Source organism: Penicillium maclennaniae, assembly GCF_028827695.1.
Source record: "Penicillium maclennaniae strain IBT 15551 chromosome Unknown utg000003l:1.0-5670915.0:1.0-5674809.0, whole genome shotgun sequence".
Classification (NCBI taxonomy): domain Eukaryota; kingdom Fungi; phylum Ascomycota; class Eurotiomycetes; order Eurotiales; family Aspergillaceae; genus Penicillium; species Penicillium maclennaniae.
Genome location: NW_026623215.1, coordinates 795,692 through 813,875, shown reverse-complemented (window position 1 = coordinate 813,875; position 18,184 = coordinate 795,692). Strand labels below are relative to the sequence as shown.

The 18,184-nt window shown below is 50.6% G+C and overlaps 6 protein-coding genes across 6 annotated transcripts; 2 read left to right on the top strand and 4 right to left on the bottom strand.

Annotated features, from left to right (window-relative positions):
• Window positions 1–1,509: 1,509 nt before the first annotated feature.
• Window positions 1,510–1,917, bottom strand: N7477_002401 (uncharacterized protein; the record flags this gene model as incomplete). Its single annotated transcript, XM_056964064.1, has 1 exon — window positions 1,510–1,917. The coding sequence occupies one exon, from the start codon at window positions 1,915–1,917 to the stop codon at window positions 1,510–1,512; it is 408 nt and encodes a 135-aa protein (XP_056824017.1).
• A 283-nt stretch (window positions 1,918–2,200) lies between these two features.
• Window positions 2,201–3,752, bottom strand: N7477_002400 (uncharacterized protein; the record flags this gene model as incomplete). The annotated part of the gene is made up of 2 exons (XM_056964063.1): window positions 2,201–3,630; window positions 3,680–3,752. 2 exons carry the CDS (start codon window positions 3,750–3,752, stop codon window positions 2,201–2,203), a joined length of 1,503 nt encoding a protein of 500 aa, XP_056824016.1.
• Window positions 3,753–4,884: 1,132 nt separating this feature from the next.
• Window positions 4,885–5,190, bottom strand: N7477_002399 (Ser/Thr protein phosphatase superfamily; the record flags this gene model as incomplete). Its single annotated transcript, XM_056964062.1, has 1 exon — window positions 4,885–5,190. One exon carries the CDS (start codon window positions 5,188–5,190, stop codon window positions 4,885–4,887), a length of 306 nt encoding a protein of 101 aa, XP_056824015.1.
• A 341-nt stretch (window positions 5,191–5,531) lies between these two features.
• N7477_002398 (senescence-associated domain-containing protein) lies at window positions 5,532–7,117 on the top strand (the record flags this gene model as incomplete). Its single annotated transcript, XM_056964061.1, has 2 exons — window positions 5,532–6,174; window positions 6,240–7,117. The coding sequence occupies 2 exons, from the start codon at window positions 5,532–5,534 to the stop codon at window positions 7,115–7,117; spliced, it is 1,521 nt and encodes a 506-aa protein (XP_056824014.1).
• A 2,697-nt stretch (window positions 7,118–9,814) lies between these two features.
• Window positions 9,815–13,000, top strand: N7477_002397 (putative serine/threonine protein kinase (Kin4); the record flags this gene model as incomplete). Its single annotated transcript, XM_056964060.1, has 3 exons — window positions 9,815–11,122; window positions 11,173–12,163; window positions 12,213–13,000. 3 exons carry the CDS (start codon window positions 9,815–9,817, stop codon window positions 12,998–13,000), a joined length of 3,087 nt encoding a protein of 1,028 aa, XP_056824013.1.
• An 877-nt stretch (window positions 13,001–13,877) lies between these two features.
• N7477_002396 (uncharacterized protein) lies at window positions 13,878–18,147 on the bottom strand (the record flags this gene model as incomplete). Its single annotated transcript, XM_056964059.1, has 7 exons — window positions 13,878–14,146; window positions 14,217–14,511; window positions 14,570–15,189; window positions 15,935–16,510; window positions 16,570–16,849; window positions 16,904–17,942; window positions 17,993–18,147. The coding sequence occupies 7 exons, from the start codon at window positions 18,145–18,147 to the stop codon at window positions 13,878–13,880; spliced, it is 3,234 nt and encodes a 1,077-aa protein (XP_056824012.1).
• Between the last annotated feature and the right edge of the window lie 37 nt (window positions 18,148–18,184).

The window sequence follows — 18,184 nt, the reverse complement described above, 5'->3', positions numbered from 1 at the left end:
TAAGATTTCCTATCATCTGTCTATGCGAGCAGGAAAGGTCATGATGAACTAATAGTAACACGAGAAACATTTCTTCGTGCAGAGATACTGAAGGTCCAAAAAGAAAGTCGGGAGAGTAGATATTGCCCATTGTGGGTCCGCCAAAAGATCCACCAATTAAAACAGCAAAGACAATTCGAGCAACTAAGGGCAAAAAGAAATGGACGAACGGCGATTTGAACGCCGGACCTCCCGCATGCAAAGCGGGCGCTCGTACCCCTGAGCTACACGCCCATTGACTTGCTAAGTCATGCAATTTTTGTACTCTGTCCACCATGGAGTATTTCCCAAGACGCTACCCTAGCTTTCACGAGAAGCGCAGCGTGTTTTGGTAATAACTTGAATTATTGATATGAGAATTCCGAGGGCCCCGACCTCTGAGGGTTCTGAAATTTACACAAAGGGAGGGGCTTTTAAGAAATAACAAGATATCGACTACATTTCAGCCTTAGAACAAAAAGACAAATAGAGATGCCAATTTGTCATTTCCTCGTTCAGACAATGTCCTGAGCATGGTCCACGCAATCACATCGGAGCTGAGCTTTGGGAATTTTTAGGATACAACATCTCAGTCAACAAAGGAATCCTGAGACAAGGCATACTCGCCACCGAATTTGATATGCACTCCGCTCTTGAGATTCTTCCTGCTGGCAAAGCTAGTCCACGCGTCTTTGAGATGGGACCCCAGGCGAGCCAAATCTCTCTCTGCATTCTTCCCAGCTGGCATTGACGCATCTTTCCAAGCGCCGTCTTTTCCCGACGCGAATGGAATGTCAATACAATGACATGAGCCAGGAGTGTCTCCTTCCCCCCCCCCCCCCCAAACTAAACGAATAGCTCGTCGACGTCCTGCTGCACGCCTTCAAATTAGGTTTGGGTGATATACCAAGTTCCAAGACTCTCCAAGTAAGGCCCAATAACGGGTAACTTAAGCAGACTCTGCGGACCTATTGTGCTTGCGAAAGGACGGCCGTTATGAGCGGTCCATACTGCGAGAATTGAGATTCATTTGATGGCTTTGGAAAGCTTCTGATCAAAGTCTTGCTCCGTAGACCATGAATAAAATCCCAAGAGGCGCGCAAATAGCATGACCTGCGTCTTCACAGGAACCATGAGGAGCTTCTTTTAAACTCCTTACATTTCCTCCGCAGACATGTTCCTTGAATCTTTGGTGAGTAATTGCTCTGCTGTGGGTGCGCGCTCTTTCAGCTCTCGCAATGGCGACTAAGAAGGATCGCGCGATGGAACAAGCCCTGAGTACCCTCAATGATTGAATCCGCGCCCGCCGATTGCCCGATTCAAGTGACATTTTCCGGGTTTTCACCAGAGGAATAGATATTCTTCTGGATCCACTGAAGCGCGGCTCGTCGGTCGAATAGACCCAAGTTCGTTGATGCGATGCCCTCCAAGCTTAGATGTTCGAAAACACCTAGCCGGAAGTGACTGTGACACAAACAGCCCCTCGCCTGGTCAAATCGACCGTTTGGTAGCAGTCAAGATCTCCACCGCCTGAGATGTAAGACCACCACGCAGCCAGACCATGACACGGGTGTCAGTGGCATCCTCTGGCGCAATACTCGTCAAATGCGGACAGTCTTCACTCAAACTGTGGCATTTGGTCAACGGACCCATGACCGACTCCAGCCACGATGGTAGCTGTGGGGATATTGAGGCCTGGTCAGTGTTATCGCGGGCTTCTGTCCATTGATCGGCTGGCTGTGGGGATCGGATTGGTTTGCTTTGGCGTAGGGCATGCCCCGAGCGTGGATGAGGCTCTCTGTTGCCAGCGCAGTGATGGGAACCCACCAGCATCGAAATAGTGGTCCACGCTGTCACTTTCAGCTGATAATTGAACGGATCGATGGGATATTTGGTCATGAAACCAGAGCTTCAGAAATCTTATTAGTCTTGATGCAGGGTGGCTGGGAACGGATGTACGCGAGTGGAGACGCGGGGGCCTGATGAAAAGTGTAACTATGGTTTTTTTTTTACCGGCGAGGCCAAGAGATGTGTGTTCTTAATGTTTAATTGAGGTCCACGCAGGCAGTCCTACAATCAGCGACTCGAACTATGGAGTACCAATATAACAACCGCCACACAACTGCATCGCTGACCTGGCAGCATGCAAACCAGTTTTTTGGCCCTTGAGGGTGGTCACATCTCATCCCAAAGGTACGCACTCGAAATATGGTTTCCATGTGAAGGAAATTTGATCAAAATGATTCCTCGTAAATCGCAAGAAAAGATCATCAGAACTGCGGCCCCATCTTGTGATATCGTCTTGTTTGATACCCGGAAGAAGTCCATTTTGAGGCCTGAATACAGCATATTCAGATATCCGTGCTTCTTCAGGAACACATGGTGAATTCTTTCCGAGGTTTTCGTGCAGCGAGACTGCAGGACTAGCAAAATTATTGCTGCTCAGGGAGATATCTGGCAAGTTATATTGTGCCTCCTTCTTCGAGTTTGGGCTATAGCCCTCTTCAAGCTTCATCAGGTTCTCTGCTAGCAGAGCCACGGGGACGCATTTAAAGAATCCTTGTACTGGAGGCGCCATTCTCAGCAACGCCAAAGCTTTTCGACGAAGTACTGGATCACGACATTTCATCGCAGTAACAGCCAAAGGTATACCAGTGCCCATTTCAAAGGTGAAAGGTGGTTGGGAACCATCTGGCCCTGCTGAATTACTGAGAATTTGGCCTGTAAGCTCAATTATAAGCGAGAATTCCGCTGCATGAACATCATATACAGTTTCGAATTGTGTCAAACATCCTGTGACAATGATAGAAGCTGAAGCATGGTAAGCCAGCAGAATAGGTTCTGTTGCCGTTGGGATTGCGTGATCTGTGCGAAGTCTATCACATAGATTATTGTAGCCTTTGAGCCAATCAGAGAGGCGGTCTGAGAGAGACTTCTTTTTTTCAATCATATCTGTGCTCACAGCATGTTCTCCACCAGCAGCTCTGAGATGAATGGTTGATTCTCGTTCGTAAATCATGGCCTCTGTAGACAGTAGAACGATGGCAGCCCTTGCTTGATCGACAGATGAGAAGCTGCGACTAAATGTCTTTTCAGTAGACCAATACAGTTCACTTGGCTGGGTACCCGAGACAGTAAGAGAGACGATGCCCAAGCGTAAGAACAGAGGAACGAGGGTTTGTTCCAGGAGCACAGCTTTGGAGGCGGAGACTCCACCAAGAGTATCTTGAACACGTAGATCAAGTATCAATTGGACACCTTGTCTGTATAGTTCTAGTGCCTCTTCAACACGTCCTTGAATAGTTTCAATGCAGATGAAGAGTACACAGCTGATCAGCGAGATGTATGGGTCCGCACTGCCACGTTCGATTTGCGAACGAACACTGGATATAGAGCGTGCATACCAAGTCAAAGCTTCCCGTCGATGCTCATTTAAAGAGTGTGTTTGGTCATCTTGCTTTCTTAAAAAGTGGAAGTCCAGACACTGATCTGGATCTTCGTATAGACCACTGATTGCAATCATAGCATCCCATATAGCTGGCTCGCTGCGGCAGATTTGTGGAACAACCAGTGTCCAGAAATCGGCACCCAGACCACCAGACAAATAATGAGCTGCATGTTGAAAGTAGTATTCGAACGCACGACATTCTCGTTGTCCTACATTGGGTATTTGTGACAGGTTGCAACGGAGTATCGGTCCCGTAGGCGTACGCGTGGATAGAGCTGAAAGGCATCTTGCAGCCTCATATTGGCAATCTCGCCCAGTGCTCGAGCAGCGACGGCAAACTGGCTTATTCTCGTCGCACTTTACTTTGCGAATCCTATTCGATGATCAGCAGTTGAACAAGTAGGAGATTTACCTCAAAGTGGGGACTGAAGAGCAACGTACTTGCAGGTTTTGCACCCAGCCCGGGATTTTGAGCCACCTACCCGACGACTGACCTGGGTAATGTTATCAAAGCCCATCTTGCGTCGCTTCATGTATAGTCGAGGGACAAACGAGCAAGTTTAGCAGGACGCGGCCGCAACGGGTAAAAAAGGGACATGACTGTGAGTGGTCCAGTTTCCCGCTTTTGATGCCTGAGGCGATGAGGCAGCAGTGATACCAAATGCATCTAGCCTCGGAGACCATCACGTCAGATCAAACACAATTTGATTTGATTTGATGGCTACTAATATATCCCTACTTAGAGACCACGTCCCTGGGGTCTTGAATATGTGAAGCGTCATTGGTCCATTAAAACCTAGCAAGCCAACAACCCCCGGCGTGGGAGGAAGAATTCTCGTAGGGAAAAAGGTATCAAATTTTCGCTGGGTCAGTTCTACCAGGTAGCGGTAGGCAGCGTGTAAGTGGTGCCTTACCCAATAAGCATTGCTGGCCATGTCTGCCTTGTTCATTTGCTCAAGCTCTCGGTTAATCCATCCTTTGAGACGAAATTGGTCGGAAAGAGATGATTCAAGTATGTACAGCCCCGTATGGAACGGCACCTTTGGAGGGAAAAGTATCACCAATAAGAAAATTCCTACTTAAAGGGCCTTGTAATTGACAGCGAACTATCTGTGAAGCCAAGGAACGTCCAAAGATTGCTTTGAAAGATACTGAATGTGCTTAAGGGAATTCCCAAAGAATATCGACCCAAGCCTCCGTAAGTGCTCAGGCCTGCTATGCCAGAGCCACGAAACAAGATAGTCAAACCCTTGAAACCATCCTTGGCGCAAAGCCTTGACCTGCCCGAAATATTAGTCAAAGTAATGACTGACTCGGTTTGGTAGAAAGCCTCTGCTCCAACACTTTATTTTTCGCGGTGTTGCTCCACGGAGGATGATGTGCATCCTAGGATGATGACTTCAGAGGAAAGGTCTTGTCTAGTTCAAAAAGACGAGGGTGACCAAGTCTCCCGTGGAGAACCGTTGCTCTACAGAGTCGGAGGGCTGCCGCATGCTCTCCTTCGTCTTTCCTCCTGTCGAGTGCCATGGCTCGAGATTGCTAAGTGATAGGGACACGATCTGGAACTTTGCCAGCTGAGCCTCCGAGAACGTGAAAAAGCCATCATCCCGGACAAGGCTCATGTCACCTTGAATGGCAAAAAAGGGTGCTTCAGGTTTGATCTCGAAAAGATTGTAGGCATAAGGATTCCTTGATTGCAGATCGGATACAGGTTGAAGATCCATGATTGGGGCATTGGAAGACACTCGCCACAGTTCTCGATTCCAAAGATTGGATGTGGCGTTGTGGCGGTGCGCGGGGTTCTATGTTCCTGGGTGGCTGTGCACTGACCTCATCGCAGTTATCTAAGCGCCCAGTTATTGTACTTAAGAAGCGCCCCTCCCTGTTCTTGGCTGTGGCCTACGCCATTTTCCTCATTGTTGTGTTGGATATTCTTACACTCATTGATAGTATCGACCATCTGGCGTTACGTCCTGACCTCTCTTCAAAGATCACGACGTTATCGTCCTTATCCGCGTTATCAGCGGGCAGTTCTATTTTTGTTCTCGTCACAGCAATGGTCACGATGTCTGGCGCTTCGCACGATCCACGCCTTCTCTATAGCGTCAACAACATTCGCGCTTTTCACATTCAAGATGGCGAGGAACAGGAACTCACTCCCTCTGGCCCGCAAATCTTGTCCTTGTTAATGGTCCCAACGGCTACTTCAGCGCCTACGCCGCCATATGCTGCTGGTGCCAGCACTGAACCAGAGGAGGACTTCTATCTTCACCTTTATCTTCCTCCGGAACTGGACCTTGCCCTTCCTGCCACTACACAAATTTTCCATCAACCACCGAATAGCTATCTTATCCCTCGCTGGGACATGGCCGCAGATGTCGGCGCATTTATTCGAATTGAATTCCCCAGCATTGGGTCGGGGCCCGATAAGGTAACGCAAGATGATATCGACACCTTCGAAACAATTCTCGCGCAGTGCACTGCATTCCACGACCGCGCGGTCTCGAGTGGAAAGTCGGATCGTCATGCCGCATACAACCCCGCCGACTATGCACCTGGTGAAGGCTACGTCACGTCGCCCGATACCAAGCCGTCCGACCTGCACGGAAAAATTGTACTCGTTGATGAGGAGGATGGAAGCGTGGTGGGAGAATTGGGAGATGGGTATAACGTGGTGGAGGATGCGGATGTCAAGCCTGGATCTAAACGTGAGCATGCACCAGACTGTCCCACCCTTGTTCAGCAGCTAATGATACACTTTCGTCTCAAATAGGTCCCGTGGGAATTGAGCTTCCTAGCGAAGGAGAGGGCAACCGGGTTAGTGTCAGCAATGTTTCTGAAGAATATCTGGCCATGTCGCGCCACCCGGCGTATCAAAACTCTACCATCGTTCAGACATCGGCGACAGCATCTCGTTTGATTGTTGCGACATCGACCTCCCTGGCCAACTACCTCACTAGCGGGGCCGAGGGCTTCACTAAGCGGACGAAGCCCAATCCTAAGCCGCTGACCTTTTCCGATGCAACGCACGCACGCATCCGCAAGATTGGCACCTACTCCAATGGTGCAGCTCAACTTTCTTCGCGCACGATTGGACAGGTAGAGAAGGTCGCACAGAACATTGGCGCATCGTTGGCGCGCAAAGAGGGGAAGCCCAAGGGCTTCAGCAAAAGCAATCCACCGCCCGACTACAAGCCCGGGGTGCTGAACAAGTCGATGATTGCCTTCTCAACTCTTGCCGATGGCATACAGGAGGGTGCTCGAAACATTCTTCTTACCGGTTCCCAGGCAGCCAGTACAGTTGTCGGTCACCGCTACGGTGACCAAGCCGGCACCGTCGCCAGCAATCTGACCGGTGGAATCAAAAATGTCGGATTGGTGTACATTGATGCCACTGGCGTTAGCCGTCGTGCACTACTCAAGTCCGTTGCGAAGGGCATGGTCGTGGGTAAAATGCGCGACGGTCAGCAGGTGGTGGTTGGCGGCGGCGATGGTGGCCAGCTTCCCGCCGAGGCCGGCCCTTCTGGCCCCGGACGGGATCCAGTTGCCCGGGGCCCATCGCCGAACCCCACCCCACCTCCTGCATACGATGCATCAGGAACGATGTCACTCGGGGGTGCGTCTATGTCAGGGGGAAGCGCTAAATCTTGATATTCACGGCAATTGATCTTTCAACCTTCCCGCGATGGGTTTGGGGGGTAAATATGGGGATATCCACAGACTTGACAAGCGTTGCCTCTTTGTGTATTTGCATCCTACAGTATGTAGATAGTTAATTCCATAGCTGATCCTGAATAAGCACAGAGTTACGGAGTATCATGTTATGCATCACCGCCAAGGACTGCACTCCGTAGTCTGCCCACCACTGGGGATCAAAGTTTCGGCTGGGGGCGGGGACAGTGGCGCCTTTTCGGCGATATGTTCTGATGAGGCCGTTCTGCGATTGACTGTGCGTCATAACCATTTGGACGATTCCGCCCATTGGATCACATTGCTCATGATCTTGTCGGATGATTGAAAAAAGTATCGCATCGATTGGATGAGCGCCGGCGCAATGGCTAAGCTGCCAACGCATCACCCGCTTGACAGTTGGCCGGCCCACCCAGAATATCCAATTGGGACTTATCAGGGGGTTCTCATCCAGGTCAGCCTCCACACCGACAACCGCCACTTCAACAGAGAGTTCCGAGGCTCGCCTCGATGGTCTTGAAACGTGAGAGTTGAGCTGGAGACTCGAGCTGTGAGTTGTGCGGTACCGCCGTGCCGTCAGGTGGAGACCCGAAATACTAAGTGGAGCGCGTACCATGAAAGCAGCCTTAGCGCAGACCCCAAAAGGCCCAGGAACCGAATCCACTCGCTCATGGATTACGCAGTGGAAAATCTTGGAAACGTTTGCAGTGATGGAGCAACAAGGATCTACTTGGTCCGGGGCGCAACCCTGGTTCTCATGGGGTCCTAACCGTGGGCTCAATTGGTTTGCGCCCAGGGAAATGGAGATTTGAAGCTCTCGTGGAACCGGGCTCGATTCGAAGCTAACGAAGCTAGAGCTTGCGCAAAGACCCTTTGGGACCTCGAGTCATTGTAATCAGACGAATGTCATCCTTTCATTCGACTTGTTCTTCAGGGAACCGGTCAATCACGCCAACAATTAGACAGAAATCAAGTCCAAGTACAGCTCCCAGCTCTTAGATCTTGTCAAGTCGCGATCGTGCGGGCGTAATGACGATCGACGGTCCTAGCGAGTAGCCCACTTTTCCGTGATTCGAAACAACCGGCGCGAAGCCCCCTTTTTGAAACGGGCCTCCGAATTTATTTGCGCGCTTGACAAGCTATGGCTACTGAACCTCGACCTTCCTATTTTCCATTGTAATTGTTTTTCTTTGATTTGTTTTCTCCCCGCCCCCCAATTTTACGAGGCACACGCGAGGATCAGCCCTCGGGCCTCGCACCCGTTTCGTTCTATCACAGGCGAGGCAAGGGGAAACCAGCGAGATTTCCTTATTAAGGGCTGATATACGCAGCCGCTGAAGATAGCTCTGCAGCTAATCTGGTGCTAGCTATCTTGTGTGTCCCGCGGCGGGATTGTAGAAGTTGTACTGTAGTAGTAGTAGTAGTAGTAGTGGATGGAGTGGAGGATAATCCTGATGTCCACATTCTTCAGTACTCGGTATAGAATAGTCTATAGCATAATCCCTAGATCAGAGATCATTGATCATTGACCATTGGTCCATATACCTTAGACCAAAAGGGGATATTTTCACAGAGCATAGCATTATCCAGCACGACTATTTTGCAGCCCGACAGGCCAAAGACCAAAGACCCGCTCCCCCAGACTAAACGAAACTAAACCAAACCTGTTGACCTGCCTGCTCTCTCCTCCCTCCTCCCACCCTCTCTATCTTGAGGTCCTTTCTCCTTGGACTCTCTCTTTTCGCGTTGTCCCTGTGTCTTGTTTGCGCCTTCCCTTTAACTTCTCAACACCCCTTTTTCTCTTGACTCGGGGCGACCGGTGCCTCCCGCCTTCTTCTCCCCTCGCGCCCCCTGTCCGCCTTCTTACCTTGGCTTTGAGACGATGTTCTACGTTTGATTCCAGTGATCGTGGACACTCAATCGCGTCTGAGACATTCTCTCGCTTCCGCGTTTGTTTCCCTCCCCCAGTTCTTGGACAACGTGCGCCCCTCCCCCCCCCAGTCGTGGGTCGCGGGATTCCAGAACACTGCAGTGCAGGTATCTTCATCTTCCTTTTCGTTGACTGCCCTTTTTCTGCCTTTGCGACGCGTCTTTTTGCTCCGATTGAGTCGCAACCTGCTGTGCCGGGTGAAACTTCAAGATCTGGCGGTTCTTTCGTTCGCGACCGCTGGTCCTGGCGTTCCCCCTGCCCCCCATTCCTCCATTCTTCCGATCGACGTCCTGTCAGTTCCCTGTTCGATTTTGATGTGCCACATTCTTTCCGATAATCGATAAGAATTGTCCGACGAGGGGTCTCGAACTGACGCGATCGTTTCATGTCCACAGTTCTGAGGCTGAAGTGCTCCACTTGACGAGTGCGACCGTTCACTTAATCTCCCGAACCCTCGCCAAACACCCTCTGGAGGACGTGGTGTCTCTACGCGCCAATTGTGCTGTTCGCCATTGGCATCGGCTTCTTTTCCTCGACAAGTGCCCGATCGAGTCTGTCGCGCCGTCATACGACGCAAAGCCTTGGTGGACTTTTCGCATCACTAGAAGGTACGCTACCAGTCGTGATGCAAACACTCTTGCCCTCCCCGCCGACTAAATCTACCATACTAATCCCTCTGCTCTTTCTGTAGCCATTTCTGAGGCCGGTCCTGATCAGCTTCTTTGGCTATGAGCACTACTCATCAGCTGGCATTCTCCGCCCACGCATCGCCAGTATCGAATCAAGCAGTTCCGCCTCCCGTTCAGAATAATGCGCGCGCCAATTACCCGGACATGTTAGGACAGCCACCAGTCCCTCCCCCGAGGAGCTCGTCTACGCATCACAGCCGCCGCAGTCCCAACGGAGCGTCTGAGAAAGGGTCGCGACAGGGAAAGAACCGATCCGATCGCAAGGAAAATCGAGAGCGAACCCGCGACGACCGTAACGGGAAAACCCGATCAAGACGAGCAGATCCCTTAGAAGAGACTACACGTGAGGGGTCAAGAGGTGCGCCGCCGGTCTCATACCCGGAAGAAGACCGCGGCCTAGAGAACATGTCTGGCCTGGGAGCTTCTCTGGAGAAAGAGGCGAGCGCGGTTATCAACTCGGTGCAGGTCAGCGATCCCGTCGTAGATCGGACGAGAGAGCAGGTGCGACAAGAAAGTGCACTGGCAGCGGCAATCGCACCACAAGAATCGGCGCAAAACTTCGGTATGACTGGAACTGAGCCCGCCGAGGAGGAAACGCGCACTGGCCATCGCAGTCGCCATGATTATAGCAATAACGGGAACACCGTCAAGCGAAAGGAGACCACATTCGGAACTTATATTCTTGGACAAACCCTTGGCGAGGGTGAGTTCGGGAAGGTCAAGCTTGGCTGGAAGCGCGACGGCAGCATCCAAGTAGCTATCAAGCTTATTCGCAGGGAATCTCTGGGTTCCAACCCCAGCAGATTGCCCAAGATCTATCGTGAGATTGCAATTTTGCGGGAGCTTGCACACCCTAACATTGTCCGTCTTCACGAGATGGTTGAAACGGACCGGCACATCGGTATCATCATGGAGTACGCATCTGGAGGTGAACTTTTTGACTACATTCTGAACAATCGGTATCTAAAAGATAATTCTGCTCGTCGGCTGTTTGCACAATTGATTTCAGGTGTCGGCTACCTGCACAAGAAGGGTATTGTGCACCGAGATCTGAAGCTGGAAAACTTGTTGCTGGACAGGAATCGCAACATTATCATCACAGATTTCGGCTTCGCCAACACATTCGACCCAACCGACCCATTAGACGAAGAGATCGAGTACAACCTCACCAATAAAGAATACGTCAAGCGGAAGCGACTAGATAAGCTGGGTCCCGATGGATTTAGGCGAGGTGACCTGATGCAGACGAGCTGTGGAAGTCCTTGCTACGCAGCTCCGGAATTGGTTGTTAGTGACTCCCTGTACACCGGACGCAAAGTGGACGTGTGGAGCTGCGGTGTCATTTTGGTAAGTTTTCTTTAAGTTGCTGCGTCGCGGTTTGATCTGACATTGTACAGTATGCCATGTTGGCTGGTTACCTCCCATTTGACGATGACCCCGCAAACCCCGATGGAGACAACATCAACCTTCTTTACAAATACATCGTGACCACCCCTCTCACCTTTCCCGAATATGTCACCCCCCATGCTCGTGACCTTTTGAGGCGGATACTGGTCCCCGATCCTCGGAAGCGTGCCGACTTGTTTGAGGTTGCTCGCCACAGCTGGTTGAGTGAATACTCTCACATCGTCTCACATATCACTAGCAGCACAACAGATGTTGCAGACATTGCCAACACGACGGTACCGTCCGAGCACCAGGAGGCACCGACTCTTGTTCGTAGTGCCTCGGTTCGTGAGCCGCCCAAATCAGCACACCAACTTCCAGTCGTGGCTGTTGGTGGGCTCAACCACCACGCTGGAGATGTCTCCCAGGATTCGCCAAGCGAAAAGTCGAAGAATTCGAAGGATGCGAAGCGGAGGACGGTACAGGTCGAATACGTTGCTCCTCAATCGCAAACAACCCGAGGAGAATACCAGGACAACGCGGGACCTCACACCCGCGACGAAACTCAAGCGAGCGTGACGTCCGAGAAGCCGCGCACGACCTCAAAAACTGCTCCGAAGCCGCCCATCAACCTAGACAAGCCCTTGCCTGGACATTTCCCTCGTTCCACTTCGGAAAACCCCGGCCTTACTGGCTCACACACCTATGCCCCGGCGCCTTCAAACACGCGGCCCCAGACAGGTGGCTCAATGGCATCCTTCCACACTGGTCGTCTCCCTTCGCGGGGCTCCTATGGACAGCCCGTGGCACCCATGGTCACTGCTACCAATACCGAGGGTCGTTTAGCGCAGCCCAAAAGCGGACAATTCTCTCTGGTGCAAAGCCCTGCTCAGGTGTCCAGTGCATCCATTGGTCGCCCCAGCACCCAGCAGCTTCCATCGGCATTCAACCCGACTCCTCGACAAGAGCCCCCCCAAGAGCGGCCACAAGCGATCCAGCACTGTTTCTAGCATTGGCGAGAAATTTTTCGGCCGATCAGGATCTATTCTAGGTGGGCGCAGCTCCCAGGCTCAGAATAGTCGTGCCCGACAAAACCGGCGGTACCCTCCTACCAGCATGAAGGATCCTCTGCCCCGGGAAGATTCGCGTCAGTCTATGGATTCTCGGCGTTCCATGCAATACTCGCATAGCCGCAAGGCGAGCGAGGCGGAAGGTCGGCCTCGTCGATTCTCCCTTCTGCCATCTTCCTTTTCGTTCCGCAACTTCTCTGGTCGCGCTCAGAGTCCTGAAGAATCATCACAAACGCCGCGAACAGTTGATCCTCAAAGCCAGCGCCCAGCTACCGGCCCTATGTCAACCCGTCCTCGTGCAACCAGCTACGGAACGCAGGAGGCTATGAGTATGGTGAATGAGGGTCCTGCGGACGAGGTACACGAGCAGAAAGATTCGGAGCCATTGAGTTATGAGGCTCAAATTGACCAACAATTTGCTGAGCTTGGAAACCGATTCGAACAGACCGACGAATCCTTTGGTGCCATCTCGTCCGAGCAAGTCTACCAGCAGAATGACGATGACCAATACAATGGTTCTCATTACAAGTACTCCTCGAAGCCGAACTACTATGACGACTACAACGGCACTTACGACAGCTTGCCTAGACAATCCACGCAAGTTGACCGACGGGGACCAAGCGTCTTGCAGAAGAATCACCGCAAATTTGCTGACGCCTATGAGTACGAGCGAGACTCCTCTCACCACTCCGGAAGCTCAGGCGCTGCCCGAAAGGTCATGGACTTTTTCCGAAGGCGTGCCAAGTCTCGGGCTGGCGACGACCGGTAAACAATTTTAATCGCCTGCAAAATTTGCTAAAAAAGCAGCGTTGCGAACCTGAAGGATCAAAACCCTCATCCGACTCGGAGAATTGACACAGACAACGTGTCATACCTTCCCCCACTTCGATTCGAAAGAGCAGCGAGGTTGTTTGGATTAAACCTATGATACCCTGCTTTATTCCCCCATTCCGTGCATGAAGCGCCTTGTTCATCTGCCGGATGTTTGATTATCTAGCATGTTCTTTTCCTTTGTCAGCATACATTTCCTTATCTTGCTTAATGTCTCCTTTGCCCCATCCCATCTCCCAGCCTTGTTTTCATGTTGAATTTTCGTTCCCCTTGTTCCTTTCTCCTGTCATTATTACCTCTGACTGTAAAGTGGGACATGGCCTGTTCAGAGTATCATCCCCGTTTTTATTTTTCCCCATTGCGTTGCCCCCGTTTTCTTCTTAGCTTCTGTCCTATACAGGAGGTCTCGTGGACGATAATTGAACTGTTGTGTGACATAATATATTCGAGCGCTTTTTGCAACACTCCTTTCTATGGTTCGCGGTGCCTTCCTGAATCTTTGTCGAGAGTTGGGCGGTTGGAAGGATACTTTCTTGGGAATGATCATTCTGGTCAGTCAGACTGGATTGTATAGGGTCTGGTACTCTGTGAAAGGCCTCTTGCTTATACAGTATACAATGTTGCATGAATTGGTATCCCGTCGTAGGTTCCCTGTTGTACTAAGCAGACATCATGAGAAAGTCGAGCAATGTGTCAATCGCTGTAGGGAGCAGAAATGCAAACATATCCTGAGTTTCAATGGACGCGATGTTCAAATGAGATGGTTTATCGAAACTTCAACGAGGATCGTGTAAAAGTGGCATCAACCCACGAGATCAAATTAATGCAGATTGTATCTTGAGGTGCTCTACATCCACTAAATCAGCCTCCTTATTCAAACCCGCAATCTCAGCCTCAGCCAAAGGAATACCCGTTGTAAGTCTTTGCTCTTCCATGATCTGTTCGATCTCCCCAGGGAAGAAGATCTGCTCCACCCCATCAGCCTTCTCAGACTCCGTAACCCGCTTGTAAAGATAATCCATGCGGCCCTTGAACTCATCCATAGTCATGAACAAATCCGGCTTAATGGCCACGAGGAAATGTCCTACATCCGCCGGCTTAGATGGATCATAAGGATTCGTGACATGACCTGCAAATGCAGCCCCAGAGAAAACCCCGGAAAACACATCCATCATGATCGACAATGCCGACCCCTTCGGTCCCCCCCATAGGCAACATAACCCCCTGCAACGCCTTCGCCGGATCATCCGTACTTTTCCCCTCGCCATCCAAAGCCCAATCCATCGGGATTTTCTCTCCTCTCCGGAGCGCCTTGTAAATCTTCCCCCGCGCCGCAACAGACGGCGCCATATCAAGAATAAAAGACCGACTTTCATTCCCCGATGGCGCACCGCACGCAATAGGTGAAACACCCATCAATTTCTCCTTCCCCTCCCCAGGCCGGAAGCGCTGGTGAAGAATTTGTAAACACAAGAGACATCATTCCCGCGTCAAGAGCTTGCTTAACCAACCAGGCTGACATCCCGAAGTGGTTAGAATGCTTGACGGAGACCATGCCCATACCAAACTCCTGGGCCATTTCAATAGCATGACTCATTGCCTTGTGCGCGGCAACAAATCCCCATCCGTTGTGCCCGTCTACTTGGGCTACGACGGGGGTGATTTGACGGAGACTTGGCGTGGCAGAGGGATCTAGACATTTCTGCCGGATGCGCTCCATATATGAAGGAATACGGTTGCTGCCATGCGTGTCAACGCCGCGGAGGTCAGCGGAGACTAGACATTTCGAGACGATTGATGCGTTTTGCGAGGGTGTACCGTTGGCGATGAGGATTTGGCGGACGAATTCCTCCAAGTCTGTGTGATTGATCCGGTGCATTTGCTGTTTTTGATCGACTTCTGCCATTTTGATGTTGCTCATGATCAAGGAGCTGATAGCGAGTTTGATTCTTGAAACCGTGGAGTTTGTGATGTAGTTGAGATTGGTTTTATATGTGGAGAATGTTGGGGCAATGCGGATGTTTCCCGTTGAGGCGGAGTTCTCCCCGATAGTGGGTACGTCCGTCCACTTGTAATGCACTTCCCCATCTAATGATGCTCGCAGGATTGAAAGGTTGGGAATGTCACCTAGCTATAATAGTGACTCACGGTATAATTACTTATTCCCTTGGTTGAGACATAGAAAGTATGAAATCGCGCCGAGAAAACCGATAGAATAATTAGAGCATTCAGCGAGTGTTTTGCGTTCTACTAGTCCAGATGGCTTTCTCCCCGATCTTCCCCATTGGTTAGTTCTAGTTCAGTTGCATACCTGACTGAATGCAATTAACTTTCAGTGATGATCATGCAAAATCACTTTTTTCTTATCCCTCGCTCATATTCATTTAGGTTCTCGCTCAGAGGAATGTCTCGGTAGGAGAAACCATCAAACTCCGCCAAAGCTGGTCCAAAGAGGATATCTATGAGGCTCTTTAAGTATGCAACATGTGGAATTTCTGTTATCCAAGGGCGTGTAGCTCAGGGGTACGAGCGCCCGCTTTGCATGCGGGAGGTCCGGCGTTCAAATCGCCGTTCGTCCATTTCTTTTTTTCTTTTCCTCTTTTTCCTCTTTTTTTACCCGTGCGAGCTAAGCTATAAATTCATTAGCCCCGTGTCGATTCCGAATTGAAGACCTCGTTTTTGCGAATTAACTTTACTTGAAGGGATTCACCAATTCCAGGCCTCAACTAAACAGCAAGATTACAATCCATGAAGCTCTCTGCATATTATAGTTTACAGTCCTTTTCTACAGGCTTCAATGCAGGCTTCAATGCAGGCTTCAATGCAGGCTTCAATGCAGGCTTCAATGCAGGCTTCAATTGCTATTGAAAACCCCCCCAGAGTATGCTATCCCAGTCCGGCGCGCCCGTAAGATCCATAAATCCATCTGGCATGATATCATTCAGCCAGGTTGATGTATCCAAATTGAAAAAATTATCGTCAAGCATGGTTGGGGCAATCTCGATTGCGGAATCGACTCGATCGGGCGTTGTTACATTTTCATTCGCTTGTTGTGATCGCAGATTTCTCCCGCTGAAAGTACCCGGTCGTGGTGTCGCCAGTGAAATGGAAGAGTCCAGCCCTCGCGCTTTGATCAAGCGTTGTATCGTAGCGACCGAAAGGTCATGAATACAATCTCTTGCTCGCTTGGCTTCGATCCAGTACTCGCCAATGCTGCTGAGGATGTTCGAACTGATGCTGGTATCCGCTACCAGGGCGTCGATTTGAATATGTGATGCAACATCCGGTAGCCTCCATAGACAGTGCAGCATTATTAATGTCGCCAAGAGAATGGAGTGCACGATTAATCTACTGTATAAAAGTGACTCCTGGTGATATAGCTCTCCGAAGCCCCGGAGTAGATCCACGGCATGCTGGAAACATTGTGCGAGTATTTCGTCTGAGGGGTCTGGAATTCCGGGCTAGGTCGGAGGATTAGAATCATCATTTCGTGATACCTAGTCTCACAAATCTTGGCAATCGACTCCATTCCAGGGACATGAGGGATCTCCGATAGCCATGTTTGAAGCTGGTCTATCATCTCTTTTTGCCATTGATGAATGTCAATGACTGGGGGATAAGCATAATGGGGAGGATCCCTGCAGATGCTGTGCAAGACATATTTGATTTCGGAATTCACCCGTGCCAGTCTGAATAGGTGAATCGAGTATGTCATATGCGACGGCGAGCCATCCACTATATCTGCTGCGACTTCCGTGAGATATATATCGGCGACATTGGACGGAAGCTAGGTGATGAATCAGCTGAAGTGCAAATGGATGTAAAGAGAGATGAGACATACCCGAAGCTCGCAAGCTTCGTCTCGGACACCAATGGGTCGGCCCATCATAGTGCCCAACGTCCGATCAAAGCTATAGACCACCCAGAAAACCCGAGTTCTCATCTCCTGCTCTAGGAAAGATATTGGAAATGCCGAGGATGTACGCACATCGCGTTGAAGACCAAGGTCGATAAGCGCTCCCAGACACTGATAATTTAAGCTCCATACATTAACCCCACACGAAGGATTGTGAAGAGCATAGACCATGAGAAGAAGGAGACTTTGTAGCCCCTCCAGAGAGCCCTCGACACAGGCACCCTCAAAGTACCGCGTGGCTGCGGTGTAGTAACTTTCAGCGGGTAGGCGAATTTTGAAGCGCCGGGAGAGATCCGAAGCTGCTATAGCCAACACCATAAATACATGAAAGATGACCGCTGGATTTGTGTTGGCTTCCCCATCCATGTATAATTTGTTCATCTGCTGCATGTAAGATGGCTCATGTAGAAAAGGATACATGAGATGAACGGATGCAAAGTATTTCGAAGAAAGCTCGACTGCATCTTCTTTGCGAGTTGGTAGACAGGCGGGATGATTGAATAGCTCAGAAGACAGTGATATGGGCTCATCTTCATTGCCTCGATTGCCTGCTAGTCTTGCTCTTCGACCGGTGTTGGAGAAGACCAAGTTTGCCAGGAAATAACCGCTCGAGGGGCCAAGATATCTCGGCTCGCCTCCAGAAGAAAGCGAGACTAGACCGATCTCGTGAGCCTGCTTTGACTGCGCTCGAGAATTTTGCGAGTCGACAAGAGGCCGACGCTGTCTTTGTTGAACAGGGGTAGATGAATGGCGCGAGCCAGAGGTAGCGGCGCCAGCAGTACCAGCAGTACCAGCAGCACCAGCAGCACCAGCAGCAGACTCAGTTGCTTCATCATCAAGGATAGTGGAGTCACCTTGTGAAGTATCCATGATATCTAAGGGTGCGCCATCGTCGACATTGGTTCCTTGTTCGCGAATCTTTGACTCGAGCCATTGCATGCGTTTCTGCAGGCTTGCTATGTATCTGTCGCGCATTAGTAAACGCATAGTATCTGCAGAAGATCGAAAGCTTACGTGCGGTTTACTTCTTGCTTGCCGTCATTGACGCATGGTGTATTCGCCTTCTTGCACGAGGTGCATTTAGGGACCTCGCCATCGCATCGGATTTTCCGTCGTTGACAGCGCCGGCAGGCAGCACGGTTTCGACTTCGACGTGGGGAATCCATCATTTTTAGCCGTCTTATATAGAATTGTACGCGATGAGTC